The sequence below is a fragment of the Schistocerca nitens genome, chromosome 1, assembly GCF_023898315.1.
Source record: "Schistocerca nitens isolate TAMUIC-IGC-003100 chromosome 1, iqSchNite1.1, whole genome shotgun sequence".
Classification (NCBI taxonomy): domain Eukaryota; kingdom Metazoa; phylum Arthropoda; class Insecta; order Orthoptera; family Acrididae; genus Schistocerca; species Schistocerca nitens.
In genome coordinates, this window is record NC_064614.1 from 244608006 (window position 1) to 244633429 (window position 25424).

The following is a 25424-nucleotide window of genomic DNA, read 5'->3' on the forward strand; positions in this document are numbered from 1 at the left end:
TGACTTTTTTCACATTTCCGTGCAGTCTAACTCAAAAAGTATACAACCAATCATTATGAAAACTGATAGTATGATTCTTTATAAAATTACAAATTATATGAACCAACTCGTGAGATGATGATATGATTTTAAGGGTATTTTTCTTTGCATAATTAGAGAAAAAAATTGTGAAAATCCAAGTATATTGTTCCAACGCCTGCAAAATTTTTGATTTTCATTGTTTATACCTCCATTGAGGTTCATATTCTTAGAAAATAAGTTATTAATAGAAAATCAAAAACTGTTTGATTTCAGATGAAAATCGGAATGGCTACACTTCAGCAACTGGACAACTATAATCACAACCTTCAGCGGACATCACAGCATAACTTTGTTATTTTTGGCTGAAATTATTCAAAAAAATCCACAAAAACTGTTCAAAATATGAAAGAAATGATGTCAAAATTTGATTAAATTCTAATTAATTCTTCCCACAAAAAAAATAAAAAAAATCAGTGTCAAACAGCCTCCTTTTGTGGTTTGCCCCCTTAATATGACATGGCATTTTTATCTCCATCACAGTTCCCGTTTTTAAAATAAAAAGAACTTATACCTGCTCAACAGTTGTTCTTATTCATTCCTATGAAACACGACACAGGTAATCAAAATAAACTGTCAGCTAACAACTGTATGTGGCACCTGTTTGAAGTGTAAGCATAATGATTCCAAGAGCTATACTCGTAGATATGCATTCCCACTTCCTTCTATAAATTTATCAGATTTGTCAATCCAAACCATAATTACTTTTTTGATGAATTCATTTGTGATTAAATTAAAATCATGTTGTCTGTGTTACATACTAAAAGAGAGAAAAAAAATGAGCATACAAGAAGAACTGCCTTCTTTTGAGCTTTCTTGTAGAGATACTTCAACAGCAACATCTGCTGCTTAACTTGACTTAATAAAGGAAAACATGTTGAGACTAATACTTCATTTAAAGTTGGAAGAAGTTACTTCCTCAGATGGGAGCTGTTCTGGATGTTAAGAGAGCAGTAAAATGTCACGTCCATTAATTATTCTGCTTATTTTATTTCATTTTATACAATTATAATTTACTTCATTACTGTGAAATATTTAAACATATCTTCAAATGTATGTAATTTTATTCATCGTAAAGCACACAAATCTACTCAGAGCATTAATGTAAAAATATTTTAGATGTGGCTTTTATGAATTCATTCAAGTCCATAATTAGAACATGTCATTAGCACACATTTGTTGGTGGTATATTATAAATAAAGTGGTGGTTATTTTTGTTCATGTGAAACACAAGCAAATGTGTTAACACTATGAGTTTCAGAATACATGGAAATGATTGATTGCTACTCACCATATGAAGGAGGCATTAAGTACCAGACAGGCACAATGAAAAAGAACACTAGGAAGCCTGCAATTCAATCTCTCCTCTACGTGGTGAGTAGCAGTTCACCCCTTCCATACTGTTGTTATTTCATCCCAGACTTTTCACTGTATCAGTTTCAGACAACTTATTTTAATTCTATAACTTTATTATCTCAATTATGATATGGGGTAATAACAGTTTTTAATTTTCTGTAGCTTTCATGAACATTTGAAACAGCATCCATCAATTTATTTTACCTCTGTGAGTGCTTCATTTACAACACTTTGTATGATTCCAGGTTATATTTTTAAGTCTGTGAAATGCAGTGTCTTTTTTCTTTCTTTTTGAGTATCACAGATGCACCAGTAAGTTATAATGACTCATAGCTGTCTTTTTCTACATCCAAAATACATCCCACATCAGAATCGTCTGTCACAGTTGAGAAATCATCTAATCTGCAAATTTCAGCAAGGACATTTTTAGTATATACCATTAGGAATTTGTTGTCAAGTATCATTTTCCAACAAAATATGCCTCAATTGTAGCACTTTAAGATTAATAACAATATGCAACATTTATCAAGAATATGTTTCTTGCCTATTTTACCTTGACTTTCTACATTTGGCCAGTGTCATCATCACTGCATATCTACTACAAGTAGCCTATGTAATCCTAATACACAATGCTTCAATACATAATTCCCTGCTTCAATACAAAATCCCCAATCACAATAGACATCTGTTTTTGTGTCACAAAGAATGCCACATAAATCTGGTAATAAATATCAAGTAAAACCTTTTCAATGGTCTATATTTACTTACTGGCAGAGATGCTGTTAGATTTGGAATCAAATTAAGACTTCTCAGGAGCCACATCACATCTGCACTGACATAATCATGGATACTAAACTTTCTTAAGCTGCTGTTCATTCTTGCGCCTACCTGAAAAAAAGAGAAAACTCTGACGTTAAATGCATTATATTTTCAGTTGCAAAGGATTTGTATTTTAACCTCATTTGTTTTGAACATGAATCCAACGTCAACATTTAGAACAACATTCCAAAAATGTTTTTTATATAGAGCTGACACAGACTACTGGTAAGAGGCATTCTTTCACAAGTGGCTATGTCTCCAACAGCAAGAACCAAGAGTTAGCAACAGTGAAGTAATAATATCCGTCATCTTACTGACAAGGGAAACTCCCCATCGCAGCCCCCACTCAAATTTAGAGGTAAGATGGTCCAGCGGATAGCTCCTCAAAAACAGAACACAGATCAATCACTAAAACAAGATGAAGGGAGAGGGTAAGGAGTCATTCCAATCCCGTCTTCCCGCTCCCGGGATTGGAATGACTCCTTACCCTCTCCCTTAAAACCCACATCCTTTCGTCTTTCCCTCTCCTTCCCCTCTTTCCTGATGAGGCAACAGTTTGTTGCGAAAGCTTGAATTTTGTGTGTGTGTTTGTGTTTGTTTGTGTGTCTTATCGACCTGCCAGCGCTTTCGTTCGGTAAGTCACATCATCTTTGTTTTTAGATATATTTTTCCCACGTGGAATGTTTCCCTCTATTATATTAATGTTATATTTAAATTAACACAAGGTAAATTTCTTAATCAGAGTACTTTTAATGAGCTTGACTTGATTACTATAGTTGAATTCTTTTATCTTGGCGGCTCGCGCATGCCCGCCCAGACGCGGGAGATTGCTGCGTTGCCAGTTGCACACGACGCACGCGCCAAGAGAAACAGCGCCATAGTACAGTATAGTTCGCAAGCTTACGTTTAGCTTACGTTTAGGGGGGAGCGCGCAGTTTATGAAGTAAAGCCACCACGGCCGCATTAACCCTTTCGCTGCTACAGAGACGTGCTCCCCGCATTCCGCGCTGTGCGCGACTTTGTCACTGCACTGATCGCCTGTGCTGACACATGGTGTTTCCGACTGCTTTGACACACTTATCATTCGATTCCACAACAACTATTTGGCCCAAAAATTAGATTTTTACACATCTTCTTGACTGATACCTTTCCCCCACTTCCTTTGACTGACTGAAGTGCTTTAAAATAAAGCCAAACGCGCCCGGTGTAAATAAAACTTTTATTACAGTCGCGAAAGACGGAATATTTCTCAATATTACATACGACACCTATGTGGTACTTAAATTAAATTAGATATTGTTATACAGTAAATTTTATATGAAATTTAGATACCTTGTCCACATTTCATTCTCAACATTGTGGCAACTAAAATCGACCATACAGAAAGTATACGCTATGGACTTTTACCTCTGCAAACTCTTCAAAATTTCGTGCAATGGTTTACTACATTTAATGCTGCACAATAACTGGGTTGAACATCGAAACAAAATTAAGTCATTTATGGGGGGAAGGTATCAGTCAAGAAGATGTGTAAAAATCTAATTTTTGGGCCAAATAGTTTTTGTGAAATCGAATGATAAGTGTGTCAAAGTAGTGGAAACACCATGTGTCTGCACGGGCGAGCAGTGCAGTGATGACAAAATCGCGCACAGCGCGGAATGCGGGGAGCACGTGACTGCAGCAGCGAAAGGGTTCACTTCGATATTGTTTTAAAATAAAAAAAATATTTAGCATCGCACAAGGTTTGAACTCGTTACCTATCGCCTTCTAATCCAACACCTTAACCATTACGCTAACGCAGCTCGTCCTGCAAAATCCCTCCATAAGGACTCTAACACGTCACGCAAAATTCTGACAAACACTGTTGGTATGCCTATGAATTACTCGCACTTCGTAGAAGTACAATAGGAAATAAACAATTACCGCTGTTCTCTATTGCGAAAAAGCGGTTCGTGAAATTGATACAAACACCTTTCCTTGCTATCGCCTGAATTAAGAGTCTTATTGCTTGTTTGGTTTAATTAATTAATAGAAAATGAAGCAATTGGCATAAATAATGGTTTTTCCAAACTTTCAAAAAACAAAGTCTGCTATCAAGACATTGCTTTTGTTCTATTACTTTATGACTGAACGTTTCTAAAACTGAAGACACTCGTCCGTGCTCTGTACTACAGTCGAGATCTGGCAACGTTGTTCTCTGTTCATTGGCTGACTGTATGTTTTGACGTCAGATGCGCAGAACGTACCTAAACTCGGCCGCCAAGATATATGACGCGCACTTTAAGAGTATCAAAGGACATTAAACCAGGAACTGCAGAACATTGTGAGATCCAAAGCTGATAATATCTGTATTTTTTCTTCCCTCTCCGCTCTCCCAATCAGTCATAAATAATGTTCAGATTACTAAGCAAAACAAAATTTTTTCCACACTTTTAGGGATAAGAAGAAAAGTTATGCTTCGTAAGACACACCTAGATAAGCAATTTTTATTATGTCTATTTGTGCTTATTTATGCTTATTTTACAAGAAAACATTTTTGTTTACTTATTTTATCATTTCTAAATAAAACAGCACATTATACCAAAAACTGTGATTTTAAAAGAGCTTATATTACTTCAATCCAACTTGTTATTTCTCAAGCAGTGATTCCATTTCTATCAGCTTATAAAAATTAACTTCTGTCATATGCATAAGAAAGCAAAGCTACAGTACAGCCAGGATGTTATGAAACACTGCTAAAAGGCGAAAAACTTGCTATGATTGGGCAGATGGGTGGGTCATCATTTGTTTATCGCATTGGAACGATGTCACTGGAACTGTAAGTGAATCCCCTAGTTCCTAGCTGCAGCATGTTGTGCAATGCTTGTTAGTTTAAGTGTGCATGATTCTTTGCTGTCATAATAGGGAATGCCACCTACAAAAACCTCTCAATCAGAATTCTTACCCAAATATGTAAATGAGTTTGGTAGAAATGTATTCAATGAAGATAAATGTGTTTTATTGTATTTGGTGCGTGAAAAACGTGTTTCTGTGAAGGAAAAAATGCGTCCTTGTGCACTGCATTAATACCACACACCAGTAGAAGAGGTTTAAGAATAAATCTAAATTAAACTAGCAGCTGATTAGAAGCAATGTTGGTGAACAATCGAGTTGTAGTGATACATTTTTTCAAAGACTTGTGCTAGGCATTAGTGGGTTCCTACATTTTGTAGTAGAAACTGAATAATGTTCAGCTTCATGTATTTTTAGAAAAATACACAAACAAATGGTACCTGACAAATATACACTGCACAAAACCTGCACTGAAGAGCAAAAGAAACTAGTACACCTGCCTAATATCATATAGCGCCCCCAGGAGCATGTAGATGTGCCGCAACACGACATGGTGTGGACTCAACTAATGTCTGAAGTAGTGCTGGAGGGAACTGACACCATGAATCCTGCTGGGCTGTCCATGAATCCGTAAGAGTAGAGGGGGTGGAGATTTCTCCTGAATGGCACGTTGCAAGGCATCCCAGGTATGCTCAATAATGTTGATGTCTGGGGAGTTTGGTGATCAGCAGAAGTGTTTCAACTCAGAAGACTGTCCCTAGAGCCACTCTGTCGCAATTCTGGGTATGTGGGGTGTCACACTGTCCTGCTGGCATTTCCCACGTCCATCGGAATGCACAATAGATATGAATGGATGCAGGTGAGCAGACAGGATGCTTACGTACATGTCGACTGTCAAGAGACATACGAGGTGTGGCTAGAAAAAAACCGGACTAGTACTGGTGAAACAATAAAACGAATGCAATAAGGCTGAAAGTCGCATGGCCTGTCACGTGACTCTCGCTCCGCCTACTGCTCGAGTTTCATCTGCCTCCTGCACTCAGTCTGCCCGTGGCATCTGTTTTAAGTAGTTGACGTTTTGTCTGTGCGTCGGAAAATGTTGAGTGTACAGAAAGAACAGCGTGTTAACATCAAGTTTTGTTTCAAACTAGGAAAATCTGCAAGTGAAAAGTTTGTAATGTTACAACAAGTGTACGGCGATGATTGTTTATCGCGAACACAAGTGTGAGTGGTTTAAACGATTTAAAGATGGCCGCGAAGACACCAGTGATGACACTCGCACTGGCAGACCATTGTCAGCAAAAACTGATGCAAACATTGAAAAAATCGGTAAACTTGTTCGACACTTTCCTTGTCAACTCCTGTTAACTCAGACACTGCTCTGATTGTTAAATGGCGATCTTGTCGAACAATCAGAGCAGTGTCTGAGTTAACAGGAGTTGACAAGGAAAGTGTCGAACAAGTTTACCGATTTTTTCAATGTTTGCATCAGTTTTTGCTGACAATGGTCTGCCAGTGCGAGTGTCATCACTGGTGTCTTCGCGGCCATCTTTAAATCGTTTAAACCACTCAAACACTTGTGTTCGCGATAAACAATCATCGCCGTACACTTGTTGTAACATTACAAACTTTTCACTTGCAGATTTTCCTAGTTTGAAACAAAATTTGATGTTAACACGCTGTTCTTTCTGTACACTCAACATTTTCCGACGCACAGACAAAACGTCAACTACTTAAAACAGATGCCACGGGCAGACTGAGTGCAGGAGGCAGATGAAACTCGAGCAGTAGGCGGAGCGAGAGTCACGTGACAGGCCACGCGACTTTCAGCCTTATTGCATTCGTTTTATTGTTTCACCAGTACTAGTCCGGTTTTTTTCTAGCCACACCTCGTATTTAGAGGTATCAGGCATCCCATATCATGCCAATTGCAGGTGCCCCACACTATTACAGAGCCTCTACCAGCTTGAACAGCCCCCTGCTGACATGCGGGGCACTTGGATTCATGGGGGTTTCTCCATACCTGTACACGTCCATCCACTAGATACAATTTGAAATGAGAATCATCCAATCAGGTAACTTGTTTCCTGTCGTCAACAGTCCAATGTTAGTGTTGGCGGGTCCAGGTGAGGCATAAAGCTTTGTGTTGCACAGTCATCAAGGGCATATGAGTGGGCCTTCGACTCTGAAAGCCCATATCAATGATGTTTCATTGAATGGTCCACACGCTGACACTTGCTGATGGCCCAGCATTGAAATCTGCAGCAATTTGTGAAAGTGTTGGACTTCTGTCATGCTGAATGTTTCTCTTTAGTCTCATTGGTCCCATTCTTGCAGGATTTTTTTCTGGCCACAGCGATGTCAGAAATTTGATGTTTGACTGGATTCCTGATATTCACAGTACACGCACATCAAAGATGCAGTATCCCATCGCTTGTGCACCAACTACGCAGCGGTAGCCAATCTAACAACTGCATCAGACACTTGTTGTCTTATATAGCTGTTACTGACCGCAGCACCATATTCTGTCTCTTTACATCTCTCTGTATTTGAATATACATGACTATACCAGTTATGTAATTTGTGATATTTGAAATATACTGAAGCACAAAAACATGTAGATTTCTATTGATGAAATCACAGATGCATCGAGATGGTGCGTATTAGTGCTGTAGTTGCTGCTATGAAAGCAGGGAGCAGATAATTTCTTCTTAATACAAAAATACTCAACCAAGTAAATCATCCCACTGTTGCTAAGTTTGTCAATAACTCGTAAGCTTTCTTGTAGCTAGGAGGGATATGGTACGACAGTGTACTGTTATTTCTCAGTGCTGTTCCACATATCGTTAAAGCAAGAACTGGGTTAAAGGTTCTTCACTCTAAATTAGTTAATCTGGCATGCCTTGCTCACAGTTTATATTGTGTTGCTCAAACTGACAGAAGTCAGTATAACGACATGGATCGTCTCTTTCTAGTGTGAAGAAAGTGTTTATCAAGCCATCCATTAGAATTCAAAACTTCCATGAACTACTTCCAAATTTGGCTTTACCTCCTCAGCCAACTTTAACTCAGTTGGGAAGTGGTTACAGGCTGTCGTACTAAGTGGAACATTTCACTGAAGTGAAAAATGTTATCAATTCCCTAAATGTAAAAGGTGCAGTCAATATTGCTACAGCCGAAGAATGTTTTTCTAAAAGTGACATCCAAGAAAAGATACAGGATATTCATAATCATTTCTCCACAACACCTGACATTTTAAAGCAGCTGGAAGCTCAAAATAATTCCTTGAAACGTTCACTTTCTCTGATAGATTAGATTTCAGTAACACTGTTGTCAGAAACAAAAGAGGATACAAGACTTCCATTTGAGACACTGAATCAGTTGCTAGACAAAAATTCCAGTTACAAAACAGTGACAAAACACAGTGACAAATTTTTAAAAAGCTTTCTGGTGAAGAGGAATTCACTGAAGAAGAACTGTGTTTTTCATGTGCACTGTGACATCATACAATGTTGAAAGAACACTTTCACTGCACAGTCATTCTTCACTGATAGAAGCAGAAGTTTTACATAAGAAAATCTCAGGATGATCTCCCTATGTACTGTAACACCCTTCAATAACGGAAGAGCTCTGTGAAGCTATCATATTTGCATGTATTCATTTTTGCTCATTTTGGTGTTTATTTTCACCTTTCTTCTGCCTATTTTACTATTTTATTGCACTTAGAAATCCAGACTTTAGTCATACCAATGACCCACCCAGTGAAAACGATTTAAAATTGTCAGTTACAACATGGCCAGCCCCTTTACCAATTTATCATTTGCAAAACTGCTGTGTTAAAAAATTTCAAAATGTTCCAAAAATCTTGTTTGCATCTTTCAAAACTTTAAGGTTTCTTCAACATTTCATCAAGATTTACAGATCCCATCCCTTTTTTCCAGAAGACCTGCAAGACCTACTGCCTCCAGGTGCGAAGATGTAACTGTGACTTTTATGGAAGGATTTTGTCTGAAAACTTAAGTATTTATAGTTTTTGTCATTCCTGTCAGTAACCGAACGCCTCTCTGTGTGACAATCTATGCTTGTCTGACGTTTAAGATGAGATGGTGTCGTGGACCAATGAACAATGCACTGTTGTTGTGAAGGTGTTTTACAAAAAGAATGACAGCTATGTGGCTGCACAGCATACATTTTTTGCTCATTACAATCTTGCACGTCATTCCCCTGTCCAGTTGGCACGTGTTATCAAAATGTGAATATGGAACTTTGAGGGAAGGGGTGGTACAGTGCGAAAGAGAGGTGGAAGGGCAAAACTTGAGTAGACATCTGAAATGTTGCAAGAGTGGAATAAGCCTTCAGCTGAAGTCCCTGGCATTCTGCACACAAGCATGTGCTGCAACCTGATATATTGTATCATAGTGTACAGCAAATATTGCACAAAGGGCTGCAACACTATCCATACAAAATTCAGATAATGCAAAAACTGAATGCAGCTGGCCTCCCAAAGAGACTATGCTTTTGCCCAGGCCTGAGCAACAATCTGATCATGAACTATAAGGCCAATTTTTGTGTGCCAGGCATTGTTAATAAGCTTAACTTTATAGAACTTTGGACGGAATGCCTAACACGACACAGCACGGTAACAGAACGTCCTAATTCACAGAAGGACTCAAATAACGACAATCATAAGACAAAACATCTAGCACAGCTTGGACACCATTAAGAACTTAACTCAGCTATACTGACAAAAGGTAATAACCACAAAGTATACGCACAGCATTCGGAACAGCTGCAGCTAGAAGAAAATTCTACAGCCATTGCTATTGGTTGGCACACACCACGGACAGAGCGCCAGACACGGCGCGGACGGCAGAGGGAACGCCTAGCACAATGTAGGCATAAGTAGCGGACTCGTTCCACACTGGAATCAGTATCAGACAGCACCTGAAAAAGACTGCGAGTCACGCAGTTGAAATACCGTGCAGGAAAGACACGAACAACTGGCAGAAACCCGATTAATCAACATGACAACCCCTCGCCGGGAAAGCTTGAAGAATTACAAAAGACAGATTGCTATTGCTGCTTACCATAAAGAAAACATGTCAAGTTGCAGACAGGCACAATTAAATGACACTTACAGAAAGTTTTTGTTCATCAGTAAAAGAGAGACACACATGCTTCACACACATACACATACGACTACCAAACCAACTCCAACTCCAGCATCTCGGACCAGAATGCCCAGCCCAAGATGCTGGAGTTGGCAGTCATTTGTGTGTGAGGTGTGCTTGCTTGTGTGTTGTGAATAGTTTGTGTGTGTGTGTGTGTGTGTGTGTGTGTGTGTGATTTACTGAAGAACAATAAAGCATCTTTTAATTGTGTCCATCTGCAAAATGACATGTCTTCTTTACAGTACATAGCAATCTGTCTTTTCCTAGTTTGTTAAGAATTAATTTGTTTCCTGTAAATGTATACTATTGCTGAGTATTTGTACATTTGCAATGTCCATTCAGTTCCACCAAAGTTTAGATTCAGGTGAACTGTAGTTCAAACGTCGTAGATGTTCAAGGGCACAATTTATGCGGGATGCAATCCCGTGGGTCATAACATAATAAAATTTGCTGCCTGTTCACTTCTAACCTGCCCACATTCAGCCAGGCTGGAGCCACTGTAACTCATCCCTCCTTTCTGAAACCTTTAAATGATATCTGCTCGTGACCTCAATTATCAAATTTTCATCTGCAAATGAATGACAACCCCTCCTTGACCTCAGTAACCAAGGCTTTGTCTGCAAATGTAAGACGATTCTACATTTTTCAAATGATGAATTTAGGGAGCGAACATCGTCTTATACACTAAGGTGATAAAAGTCATGGGATAGCAATATACACATATACAGATGGCATTGGTATTGTATGCACAAGGTGTAAAAGAGCAGTGCACTGGCCGTGTTGTCATTTGTACACAAGTGATTCATGGAATTAACAGACTTTGGATACTGAATTATAGTTGGAGCTACATGCAGGGGACATTCCATTTCAGATATTGTAAGGGAATTCAATATTCCAAGATCTACAGTGTGAAGAGTGTGCCAAGAATACCAAATTTCTGGCATTACGTCTCACCAAGGATAATGTAGTGGCCGACAGCCTTTGCTTAGCGATCAAGAGCAGCAGTATTTCCATAGAGTTGTCAGAGCTAACAGACAAGCAATACTCTGTGAAATAACTGCAGAAATCAATGTAGGATGTACAACGAATATATCTGTTAGGGCAGGGTGGCAAAATGTGGCATTAATGAGCTATGACAACAGACGACCAATGTGGGTGCCAATGCTAACAGCACAACATGGCCTGCAGCACCTGTCCTGGGCTTGTGACCACATCAATTGGACCCTACATGACTGGAAAACCATGGCCTGGACAGACAAGCACTGATTTCAGTTGCTAAGAGCTGACGGTAGGATTCGAGTGCATGCAGACCCCACAAAGTCATGGAACCAAGCTGTCAACAAGGCACTGTGCAAGTTGGTGATGGCTCCATAATGATGTGGACTGCGTTTACATGTAATGAACTGGGTCCTCTAGTCCAACTGAACCAATCATTGACTGAAAATGGTTCTGTTTAGCTACTTGAAGACCATTTGCAACCATTCATGGATGTCATGTTCCTAAACGAGGGAATTTTTACAGATCATAACGCACCATGTCATTGGGTCACAATTGTTCGCTACTGGTTTGAAAAACATTCTGGGCAATTCGAGTGGATGGTATGGCCACTCAAATCACCCAACAGGAATGCCATAGAACATTCATGGGACATAATCGAGAGCTCAGTTTGTGCACAAAATCCTGCACAGGCAACACATTCACAGTTTCTGCAGGGTACTTCCAACAGCTTGTTGAGTCCATGCCACATCAAGTTGCTGCACTATACCAGGCAAAAGGAGGTCTGATACAACATTAGGAAGTATTCCATAACTTCTGTCACTTCAGTGTAGTCAGGTGAATATGGAATTTGGTTAAAACAGGGCTCAATTATTGTTTCTGGACACACAACAACTTGACACACAACAAAAACAAGTGAGGTCATTACATTCTAAAAGATATTAAAGATTTTGTCACATACACACACAATCTCACACACAAAATCTCTCTCTCTCTCTCTCTCTCTCTCTCTCTCTCTCACACACACACACACACACACACACACAAATAACAACCACAACCATTCTCTATCTGTTCCCTTCTCCCTCAATTCCAAATTTCCTCATGGTGATTTTTATTTACCAAATTTACTCATTCCAGGATGCTGAGCTACTGATGGTTTAATAAATTCTGATCTTGAAAATCCAAACCCATTAACACTGAGAGTTTTATTTGGCCCATGGGATGCCGACATCTGAAAACAGAAATTACAAAGTATATGTGACACAATTGAGCAACACAAATATTTTGTTACCTACATCTGCACAACTACTCTGCAACTCACACTAAAATACACAGCAGAGGTTCATCGAACCACCTTCAAGATAGTTTTCTACCCAGCCATTCTCCAACAGCATGTATGAAAAATTAACACTTAGAGCTTTCCGTGCAAACTTAGATTTCTTTTATTTTACTACAGTGGCCATTTTTTCCTATGTTGGTGGACACGAATAAAATATTAGAGTATCCAAATAGGAAAGTTGATGACTGAAAATTTGGGACAAGATCCTGCCACAAAGAAAAACAGCTTTCTTTTAATGATTGCCATCTCAACTCTTGTATCATATCTGCGACATTCTCTCCCCATTTTGCATCAGTGCAAAATCAGCTGTGCTCCTTTGAACTTTTTCAGTGTCCTCTATCAATCCTATCTGATGCAGATTCCACATCACGCAGCAACACTCCAAAACAGGACGGACAAGTGTAGTGTACGTAGTCTCTTTAGAAGACCTGTTGCTTCTTCTCAGCGTTCTACCAATAAATCACTGTCTTTGCTTAGCTTTCCCCTCAACATTATCTATGTAAGCATGCCAACTTAAGTTATCTGTAACTGTAATCCCTAATATAATAGCGGGACGGTCAGGGAAGAAGGCCAGTATTCACTCTGTCTGCTTGCCAGGGGCAATAGAGAGCACTGGGTGCACCCAGCTGCAAATTGTTGCTCATGTCGGCACCAATGACTCGTGCTGTCTGGGTTCAGAGGTCAACCTCAGTTCATACAGGCGGTTGGTGAATGTAGAAAGCCTCGCTCATGGGGTGTAATCTGAGCTAACTATTTCTAGCGTCGTTTCCAGAACCGATCGCGGTCCCTGTTTGCAGCCGAGTGGAAGGCTTAAACCAGAGGCTCAGACAATTCTGCAGAGATCTGGGGTGCAAATTTCTCGACCTCTGCTATCAGGTGGAGAATTGTAGGGTCCCCCTGAACAGGTCAGGCGTGCATTAAACGCAGGATGCGGCTACAAGGGTAGTGGAGTACATGTGGAGTGCACATGTGGGTTTTTTAGGTTAGAGAATTCCCTCCCTAGGCCCAACAAGATGCCTCCTGAGACACGACAAGGTAGCAGTAGGCAATACACAACAGGGACTGACAATACTAATATGGTAATAGTAAACTGCTGAAGCGTCCACAGAAAGGTCCCAGAAATGCTCTCATTAATGAGCGGTCACAATGCCCACATAGTACTAGGGCGGAAAGTTGGCTGAAACCAGATGTCAACAGTAATGAAATTCTAAATTCAGATTGGAATGTATACTGCAGAGACGGGCTGGACAGTGAAGGGGGAGGCATGTTTATAGCACTATAAAGTGCAATAGTATCGAAGGAAATTGTATCCGAAATGTGAAATAATTTGGGTGAAGGTCATGGTTAAAGCAGGCTCAAACATGGTAATTGGATGTCTCTATAGGCCTCCTGGCTCAGTGGCTGTTGTGGCAGAACACCTGAAGGAAAATTTGGAAAATATTTTGAGTAGATTTCCTGAACATGTTATAGTTTTGGGTGCAGATTTTAATTTACAAGATATAGACTGGGAGATTCAAACGTTTATAATGGGTGGCAGGGACAAAGAATCCAGTGAATTTTTTAAGTGCATTATCTGAAAACTTCCTTGAGCAGTTAAACAGTGAACCAAATTGTGGCGATAACATATTAGACCTTCTGGTGACAAACAGACCCGAACTATTTAAAACAGTTAATGTAGAACAGGGAATCAGTGATCATAAAGCGGTTATTGCATGGATGATTTCAGCCGTAAATAGAAATATTAAAAAAGGTAGGAAGATTTTTCTGTTTAGCAAAAGTGCCAAAAAGCAGATTTCAGAGTACTTGACAGCTCAACACAAAAGTTTTGTCTCAAGTACAAATAGCGTTGAGGATCAATGGACAAGGTTCAAAACCATCGTACAATATGCATTAGATGAGTATGTGCCAAGCAAGACCATAAGGGTTGGAAAAGAGCCACTGTGGTACAACAACAAAGTTAGAAAACTGCTATGGAAGCAACAGGAACTTCAGAGCAAACATAAACATAGCCAAAGCCTTGCAGACAAACAAAAATTACACGAAGCGAAATGTAGTGTGAGGAGGGCTATGCAAGAGGCGTTCAATGAATTTGAAAGTAAAGTTTTATGTACTGACTTGGCAGAAAATCCTAGTAAATTTTGGTGTTATGTCAAGGCGGTAGGTAGATCAAAACAAAATGTCCAGACACTCTGTGACCAAAATGGTACTGAAACAGAGGATGACAGACTAAAGGCCAAAATACTAAATGTCTTTTTCCAAAGCTGATTCGCAGAGGAAGACTGCACTGTACTTCCTTCTCTAGATTGTCGCACGGATGACAAAATGGTAGATATCGAAATAGATGACAGAGGGATAGAAAAACAATTAAAATCGTTCAATACAGGAAAGGCCACTGGACCTGATGGGATACCAGTTCAATTTTACACAGAGTACACAAAGGAACTTTCGCCCCTTCTTGCAGCAGTGTACTGTAGGTCTCTAGAAGAGTGCAGCATTCCAAAAGATTGGAAAAGGGCACAGGTCATCCCTGTTTTCAAGAAGGGACGTCGAACAGATGTACAGAACTATAGAGTTATATCTCTAACGTCCATCAGTTGTAGAATTTTGGAACATGTATCGTGTTAGAGTATAATGACCTTTCTGGAGACTAGAAATCTACTCTGTAGGAATCAGCATGGGTTTCAAAAGACGATCGTGTGAAACCCAGCTCGCGGTATTCGTCTACGAGACTCAGAGGACCATAGACACGGGTTCACAGGTAGATGCCGTGCTTCTTGACTACCGCAAGGTGTTTGATACAGTTCCCCCCAGTCATTTAATGGACAAAGTAAGAGCATATGGACTATCAGACCAATTGTGTGATTGGATTGAAGAGTTCCTAGATAACAGAACGCAGCATGTCATGCCGCAGGGGAGTGTCGTAGGACCGTTGCTATTCACAAAATATATAAATGACCTTGTGGATAACACTGGAAGTTTACTTAAGCTTTTTGCAGATGATGCTGTAGTATATCGAGAGTTTGTAACAATGGAAAATTGTACTGAAATGCAGGAGGATCTGCAACAAATTGATGCATGGTACTGGGAATGGCAACTGAATCTCAATGTAAACAAGTGTAATGTACTGCGAATACATAGAAAGAAAGATCCTTTATCATTTAGCTACAATATAGCAGGTCAGCAACTGGAAGCAGTTAATTCCATAAATTATCTGGGAGTAGGCATTAGGAGTGATTTAAAATGGAATGACCATATAAAATTAATCGTCGGTAAAGCAGATGCCAGACTGAGATTCATTGGAAGAATCCTAAGGAAATGCAATCGGAAAACAAAGGAAGTAGGTTACAGTACACTTGTTTGCCCACTGCTTGAATACTGCTCATTGGTGTGGGATCTGTACCAGATAGGGTTGATACAAGAGATAGAGAAGATCCAACGGAGAGCAGTGCGATTCATTACAGGATCATTCAGGAATCACGAAAGCATTACGGAGATGATAGATAAACTCCAGTGGAAGACTCTGCAAGAGAGATGCTCAGTAGCTCAGTACGGGCTTTTGTTCAAGTTTCGAGAACATACCTTCACCGAGGAGTCAAGCCGTATATTGCTCCCTCCTACGTATATCTCGCGAAGAGACCATGAGGGTAAAATCAGAGAGATTAGAGCCCACACAGAGGCATACCAACGATCTTTCTTTCCACGAACAATACGAGACTGGAATAGAAGGGAGAACTGATAGAGGTACTCAAGGTACCCTCTGCCACACACTGTCAGGTGGCTTGCGGAGTATGGATGTAGATGTGGTTGTAGATGTAGTTGACAGATTTAGACAGATAAGCTTGTCTAAATCATTTTGTAGTTGGTTTCGATCACCTGGTGACTTTGCAAGATGGTAAAAGACAGCATCATCTGCAAACAATCTAAAGGGCTGCTCAGATTTTCTCTTAAATTTTTCACGTAGATTAGGAAAAGCATTCCGTGGGAATGCCAGGTATTAATTTTGTTTTACTCAATGACTTTCCGCCAATTGCTATGAACTGTGACCTTTGAAATCATGAATCCACTTGCACAAATGAGACAATACTGTGTAGGCATGCAATTTGATTAGTAGTAGCTTGTGAGGAACATTGTCAAAAGCCTTCTGCAAATCTAGACACAGGGAATGAATTTGAGAACCTCTGTCAAAAGCACTCATTATTTTGTGTGAATAAAGAGCTAGTTGTGTTTCACAACAATGATATTTTCCGAATTTATGCTGACTGTTTATCAATAAATTGTTTCCTTTGAGATAATTCATAATGTTCAAACACAGTATATGTTCCAAAATTCTTCTGCAAACTGACTTTAGTAATATGTGCACTGGATCGGAAGCTGTGGCTGCAGGGGACTACTGAGTAGTATTCAATGAACTGTGGATGAAACCCGACCAACAGGCATTACATGCATTGATCAAAAATGATAGTGCATTGAGAATGGCTAGTTTCTAGCTGAAATCTAGATCTGCCAATAAAATTTAAGAAGGACACTTTGCATGTTAGCATAGCTTCACTATACACAAAAGAGTGATTCTTGTTCAAAATGACAGTGGACAGTCAAGTGTATTGATCCATAAAGCTTTGCATAAAGAAGTGTTGCAGTTACTTCACCAAGGACACTGGCAGATTGTTCGTACAAAACATTTAGTGTGTCAACACTTATCTTGGCAGGGTATGTACACCCAAATAGAACGGATGACATCACAGTGTCACGCATGTGCAGAAAACCAGTCCGCTTCATCACAAAAATTCTCTGCTTGGCCTAAGTTGCAGCCACCATGGCAATGTGTGCACATACGACTTTGTGAGAAGACCTTTTTGGAACACTCTTTGGTTGATTGTGGTTGACTCATATAGCAAGTTCCCTTTTGCTGTGCCAATGAACTTGACAATGCCACATAGCACAATTGAGGTGTTGTCTTCTACTTTTTGCATTCTGTGAACACGATGGCATACAGAATCTAAGTGCACCGCTTCATCCACAGTCAAACGGAACATTTTGTCAGAAACTTCAGGCAACAGATGGCCAAACTTCACTCCACAGACACGAGATGGACCATCACCAGTGGAATTGCTTCACGGCCACCACCATCGGACACTGCTCCACATGCTCCACCTTCCTCAGCAGCCGGAGCCACAGGAAAGCTGCAAGTATCACTTCGCGTCGCATGATATTGTCTTTTACTGGGTTTTGAGCGGCAGCAAATGGTGGGCATGAGGTGAGATCCTCCATCAACTTGGCGTTGGCATGTATCTTATTTCAGCCCAGAAGACTTGCAGTGCCGACATCACAATCAACTTCGTCACTTCCATGTGCCAGGTGATCCCTCTGTGTCTCTTTCCCCAGATTCATGGATCAAGAGGACAGCACCACCACAGCAGCTGCCAGAAGGTGTCATGATACCACAGGATGACCTCATTCAGATGGAGCCTTCACCTCCTCTCGTCCTACCAATGCAGCTGGACCCACTCACACCACAGCAGCCGATGTCTTACACATCTTGTTATTGGCCTCCAGGGGTGGGCGTGTACGCTACTGGTCATTTGGCAGGGGACATTTCCACCAGAGCGTAGGCTGGATGGTGGGGTACATCCGGAAGCTTGACGTCCCCTGTAGCCACAGCTTCCAACCCAGTGCAGCATCCACCCTCCGGCCTCACCTGCCATTGTTGCGCTTCCTACACGATGACTGTCCATCACTTTGGGGGAGGAATGTTCCGGCGTAACATCAAGTGCCAGCATGTCGGCCTGAAAAGTAACAGCTGATAAGGCTTTGAGACGATGTCAGCCAATAATATGCTGACTAGAACCACACCACAATAGGAGCGGCCTCTATGCGGAGAGAATATAAGCGGCACTTCATTTAGCCTCGGCCACACTAGAAGAGGCACACTAGAAGACGAGGTGTGATATAAACTTGATAGCAGTGACTTATGAACGTATGTGATTTGCTTGCATGGAAACATCGAAGGACATTGATTATTTGCATGTTGCCAATTGCTTGCAACACCTTTTAGTAAAAAGGCTAAATTAAGTATTGTCAATTTACTTTACTGTAATAATCTCCATTAATAAGATCTGCTTGAATGTTGTCTGGCTATCTGAGAAAACGGCTTCCTAGGCACCCTATGTTATATGAGTGGGCAGGATTCCACACTTTTGTTTATACATAATGTAAACTTTCAATATTTTCAAGTCACACACACTGGTCTAATCATCTATAACAAAATTGAAATTGAATATTAAAGTGATACACATATACACATGAAGATACAACCATTCGAGACAAAATGTGATCATATGTATGTGTGCTACCTTTTGAACAAAAGCAAAATTATATTGTTTTTACTCAGACATATGATTAAAGTGCTGTCAGTGAGAGAAGCAGGAAACAGAGGTGAGCATGAGAGGAAAGCATTTACAGACAAGAATGGAGATAGATATTGCTCTGCAACACAAAGTATTCTCCTCCATTGGTGGACAACACCGGCAACTCGTCAGCAATACGTCACCAACTACCTGCAACATCAACAATATTGCTCAGCCATACTGTAAAATTGCCTTCCATTTCAGCCACACTGCAGCAATGGTGATGGCAACGCTACAGCGGCCCAATATTGCCATAAAATATGGTCAATCTAAACGCATCTTAACTGTCTTTATAGCTGCCAAAGAAAACTTTGACTGTGTAAAAATGGTTGATAAACGATACCCCCTTCAGGAATCTTTTATCACCGAGAGAATTTGATAATTTCTTTATTTTGTTTGTCTCAGTTGCCTGAATGTAAAGGCTTGCTGCAGTAGTTATTATTAACCATAACTAGTCTACAATATGGTCCCAAAAGGCACAAATAACTTCTATACAAAAGTCAAACTCTGGGTAATAACTATTCTCATCAATATTAATTTATATGTCTACTGTTGTACCTGACTGACACTACCAAACCAGGTGTTGTGGCTTGAGAATAGGCATGTCAACCCGAAACCAGTAACAACTGCAGCAAAAATTATACACTGAGGTGACAAAAGTCATGGGATACATCCTAAAATTGTGTCACCAGCTTTTGCACAGCGTAGTACAGTAACTCTAAGTGGCATGGACTCAACAAATTCTTAGAAGTCCCTGCAGAAATAATGAGTAATGCTGCCTCTATAGCCATCCACAATTGCAAAAGTGTTGCCAGTGCAGGATTTTGTGCACACACTTCTTAATTATGTTGCATAAATGTTCAATGGGATTCAGTGTTGGGTGATCTGGGTGGCCAAATCATTTGCTTGACTTCTCCATTATGTTCTTCAAACCAATCATGAACAATTGTTACCTGATGACATGAAGCATTATCATCCACAAACATTCAATCATTGTTTGGGAACATAATGTACATGAATCACTGCAAATGATCTCCAAGTAGCCAAACGTCAAGAGGACCCAATCCATTCCATGTAAACATGGCCCACACCATTAAGGAGCCACCACCAGCTTGCATAGTGCCTTGTTTACAAGCTAGGTCCATGGCTTCAAGGGGTCTGTGACACATTCGAATCCTACCATCAGCTTCTGTCAAACAAAATCAGGACTCATCTGACCATGCAAAGGTTTTCCAGTCATCTAGGGTACAACTGCTACCATCATGAACCCAGGAGAGGTGCTGCAGGCAATGTCGTGCTGGTAGCAAAGGCACTCATGCCAGTTGTCTGCTGCCATAGCCCATTAACGCCAAATTTTGCCATACTGTCCTAACAAATACATTTGTCACACATCTCTCATTGATTTCTGTGGGCATTTCAAACAGTGTTGCTTATGCATTAGCACTGAAAACCCCACAGAAACACTGCTGCTCTTGGTCATTAATTGAAAGTCGTCACAGCCAATGTGTTGTCCACAGGTAGAAGAAATGCCTTAAATGTTTTACTCTTGGCACACTTTTGACATTGTGGATCTCTGAATACAGAATTCCTTAATGATTCCCAAAATGGAATGTCCCATTCATCTAGCTCCAACTACAATTCTGTTTTCAAAGTGAGTGCAGCCTTCATCATTTGGAAACCTTCTCATCTACATCTACATCTATATCTACATCTACATGATTACTCAGCAATTCACAATTCAGCACCTGGTAGAAGGTTCATAAAACCACCTTCAAGCTATTTCTCTAACATTCCATTCTTGAACAGTGCACAGCAAAAACAAACACTTAAGTTTTTCTGTGCAGTTCTGATTTCTTTTATTTTATTATGACGATCATTCATACCTATGTAAGTGGACGCCATCAAAATATTTTCACATTCTGAGGAGAAAGATGGTGATTGAAATTTCATGACAAGATGCCACTATAATGAAGAATGCCTTTGTTTTAATGATTGCCACCCCAATCCATGTACCCTATCTTTGGCCCTCTCTCTTTCACATGAATCACTTGAATACAAATGACAGTTTTGCCAATGCACTGCCCCTTTATACTTTGTGTTAGTGATCTACCACCACCTGTATATGTGCTATTGCTGTCCCATGACTTTTGTCACCTCAATGTATACTTACACAACTGAGATGGACAAAATAAAGAAATTATCAAATTTCCTCAGTAGTGAACAGTTGCGGATCTACCATCCTGTGGCAGCAGGCCTCGAATCAGCAACATTTTACGAGTCACTTGAGGAGGCTGAACCCTTTCATGATTCATCTAATGAGCTGCCTTTTAGAGATGGGTGTGGGAAACAACGTCCTATGCCAACATTGGAGCAAAAAGTTGGCTGCAGTTCTATAGAGGCCTGGACAGACCTGATATATTTCTGAAAAGAAAGCTCTCCAGTGGTTTGTTTACCATACAGGGTGTCCAAGCTATCTTGTCCACCCAAAATATCTCTGGAACAATAACAGCTATTGGAAAACGACTTTCACCGGTATCAATGTAGGGCTGGGGCCCATGAATGTACATATTTGGAAACATTCTAAAACGAAAGCATATGTGTTTTTTAACACAAACTTATGTTTTTTTAAATGGACCTCCTATATTTTTTCTTCAGCAATCCATAGCATGACAAAGCACATACACAATGGCGTTGATTGCATCGCAATATTCCCATTACATCCCGAGATATTGAGACGCGAAGTTGACGCTTGAAACACCCGACATGCGCTGCTAGCGCACGTCCTGAGGCTCAGGCGTGAACCCCATGCTGCCCGTAATCGCAATGTGATTGACATGCGTAATCACACTTCCATACTTATCAAGAGGTCCGCAACGAATTATACGGTCTACTGCCATCCTGCATTAACGTCGTACATTCCAGCAGGTATTTATCCCATAGGCTAGGGGTGATGCGGTTCTGTAACATATCTGTGTACCGCAACGTTAGTCACAAAGTTAACTTCGCTTATCGTTAATCCGTTACTAAAAAGGTAATGCCATTCAACGTTAAAACTTTACTTTACTGTAGATCTAGCGCAAGTGACAGTTAATCATTCACTCCTAATAGTAAAATTCATGTTGATGGTTTTAGTGAAACAAGCAAGTGGACTAAAAGTTTTACCGTTGTTTAGGTAAAAATGTTTTGATTTGGGAAGTTCAGGTAGGACATAGAAGATGAATGTAAACATGTTTAACCAACTAGTTTTATCATCACATAATTATCAATGTTATGTTTATCTAATGCTTTAAATGACAAATTATTGTAAACAAATGTTTCTTAACATCACTGGGTAAAATGGCCCTTTGTAGAAACTTCCACTGTGATACCAGCACTACATACTAAACATAGCGTTCACATTTCATGCTCAAAGTGATGCCCATTGGCATACATACATAGGGTCACTCTGCGGATGAAGGATGTCCTACTTCGTGCTACTGTTTCCTCTTTGATGGCTGTATAAGCATCAATAATGCGTTGCTTCATGTCCTCTGGTGTTGGTGGTTCATGTTGGCAAACAGATCCTTCACTGCTCCCCAAAGAAAATAATCCAGCGGTGTAAGGTCCAGAGATCGGGCAGGCCACCTAACTGGGCCACCTCGTCCAATCTACCTACCAGGGAACTTACGGTTCAGAAGTCGTCGTGCTCGTAAGGCGTTATGTGCAAGGCATCCGTCATGCTGATACCACATGACCATTCTCCGGTTCAGAGGTACGGTGTCCAAGAGAACAGGAAGATTGTGTCATATAAATCTGGAGTATTGTCTGCCATTTTGGATGCCATTTATAAAGAAAGGTCCGATAATGGTATCTCCAATAATCCCACACCAAACATTAACTTGCCACGGACGTTGATGCTCTACCTGACGGAGCCATTTTGGATTGTCTGCGGACCAATAATGCATATTCCTCATATTGACAATTCCTTTGTTGGAGAATGATGCCTCGTCGGTAAGTGAACATCTGCAAAAAAAATTTGGATTAGTCAGAAGTTCTTGCTGAGCCCACCGACAAAATGTTACCCTATTGCGGAAGTCATTTCCATGAAGATCCTGGTGTAAATGAACGTGGTAAGGATGAAATTTATGACGTTTAAGAATACGCTGTGCACTTGATTTCGACACACCAACTTCACGTTCAATTTGATGTGTGCTGATTTGAGGATTCACAGCTATGGTAGCGAGCACAGCAACTTCAGCACGTTCATCTGTGCGTGTTCTAGGACGATGTCGAGGTCTTGGATTTAAGCTTCCCGTTTCACGTAGATGAGATGTGAGACGACCAAACATCTGGAGCAAAGGCGATGGCTTGTCAGGGAATCATCTTCTGTACAGTCGTTCTGCCCGAACAGCATTTCGTCCACCTACAACAGGGTACAGTACAGGTATGTAGAGTAGGGTAGAAAACAGACATATTAACTTAATAATCATAATGTTTGCTAACAGTACTATCAACAAGCAAGCAATCTCATAACGTATTTCCCGTCAACGTACATTCTCCATAGATCAGCAGCATTTCTACCATATCTTCATGTGTGTACATTATACTGTACAGTATAAGTTCCACAACACAACATTTATTCACAATGTGTACTACCTCCGTGCCGTCACTAGATTACTCTGATGCACGACTACACTGGCAAGCGGTGTACTGCACGCCAAAGAAACAACAAATGGGATGCTCGGAGGGTGGTGGAGTACAGGAGTTTGCATGGGTCGCAAATCATAAACAAGGCGAAGTGGTAACTGTGGAAGTAGTGGGAACTACGTTGGACACTTGACTAGGTAGAGCCAGGCCCTGCCTGACAGGCACAATGGGTCATATAACCATTAGATAAACCTTATTTTGGGTGTGAAGGATAAATAAGACAACCTGATGGGTGTACACCGATCGGTACTGGTTCATATTGTGTACGTAGATACGTAAAACATGCAAGAGGGAAACCATTACGTGCTTATGAGAGTTGATGGCAGCAGACCGTATTATTCGTTTCGGACCTCTTGATAAGTATGGAGTTCGGGTGTTTCAAGCATCAACTTCGTGTCTCAATATCTCGGGATGTAATGGGAATATTGCGATGCAATCAACGCCATTATGTGTGTGCTTTGTCATGCTATGGATTGCTGAAGAAAAAATATAGGAGGTCCATTTAAAAAAACATAAGTTTGTGTTAAAAAACACATATGCTTTTGTTTTAGAATGTTTCCAAATATGTACATTCATGGGCCCAAGCCCTACATAGATACCGGTGAAAGTCGTTTTCCAATAGCTGTTATTGTTCCAGAGATATTTTGGGTGGACAAGATAGCTGGGACACCCTGTATATTTGGCAAAACTGCAATTTTGTTACAGTATAAAGCAATCGATCCTGTATAATACAATGATGTATAATTGTGAGTACACTTGAGCAAATGACCCATAATCAAAGGAGATATCTTCTTATCTATTCTCTTTATCTCATACCACTCACCAAGTTGCAAGCTGATGTACAGAGTAATGTCACAAGCTATTGAGAAGAAGGGTAGCTGGAGATGATGGACAATACACTGTGACTAGAGAAACAAATTGATTGGCAGTGATGTTCCTGCTACAGTTTGAAATCTGCCTGTTAAGCTGTGGTATACATATTTCAATATTGCACATATTAATGAAATGTTTTCTATATTCTTATCAGACAGTAAAAATTAACTGCTTTCGTATTCAGACAATGATAACTCTACGTTGAAATATCAACTACGTAAGGATAGATAGCTGCTACCATAAAGATGCCACATTAAGTTGCAGACAGCAACAGCTAAAAGACACTTACACAATAGCTTCGAGCCACAGCCTTCATCAGAAGAGGAAACATACGCACATTCAGTCACACAATCAAGCACACCTCAGGCACACATGACCACCATCTCTGGCAACTCGGACCGGCATTTCAAGGCCTGCATGTACTGAGAGTTCTATGGTAAGTAGTAATCTATCTTTTCCTTACATCGATGGTTTTTGTATTCACTATTTTTTTGTTATTGACGTGAATGGTGAAGATAGTACTGATGGTTTAACGCCTGAAAGATTTTTCTAGCTTCAATATAAGAAGTGCAATTTATGATCTACACATCCTCAATTTTTTCTCTTCTATGAAAGCTGCACTTCAAGAAGTCCACACAGCATGAATTCCAGACCAATTAACACAGACTATGGGTCATTAATGTGGAGTCATCAATGTGGAGTTCCCGACTCCATATTTACCACAGACTGCTTTGCTACTACGTAGCTCTTTCCTCTAGTTCACCAGAGTAACATCTTCATGATAGTTTCAGTGTCTGGTAAAACTACTTATTGCCATTCCTCCATCAGTTGTTCTGTCTATTCCCATAAGAATTATATAGAAACCAA

At 40.2% G+C, this 25424-nt stretch overlaps 1 protein-coding gene across 9 annotated transcripts in view; it reads right to left on the reverse strand.

Moving 5' to 3' along the window:
- The window catches only part of LOC126246592 (uncharacterized), a 175465-nt gene that overhangs the window by 13735 nt on the left and 136306 nt on the right, over positions 1–25424 (reverse strand). For 5 of the 9 annotated variants that reach the window (XM_049948408.1, XM_049948406.1, XM_049948409.1 and 2 more), the window contains one exon: positions 17297–18377. In XM_049948408.1, the coding sequence (XP_049804365.1) occupies positions 18078–18377 (300 nt within the window). In that variant the 3' untranslated portion in view covers positions 17297–18077. Of the gene's footprint in view, positions 1–1130; positions 1837–2202; positions 2323–9860; positions 10030–12374; positions 12487–17296; positions 18378–25424 lie in introns of those variants that run through there. The other 4 variants (XM_049948414.1, XM_049948412.1, XM_049948411.1 and 1 more) reach the window with 4 other exon arrangements.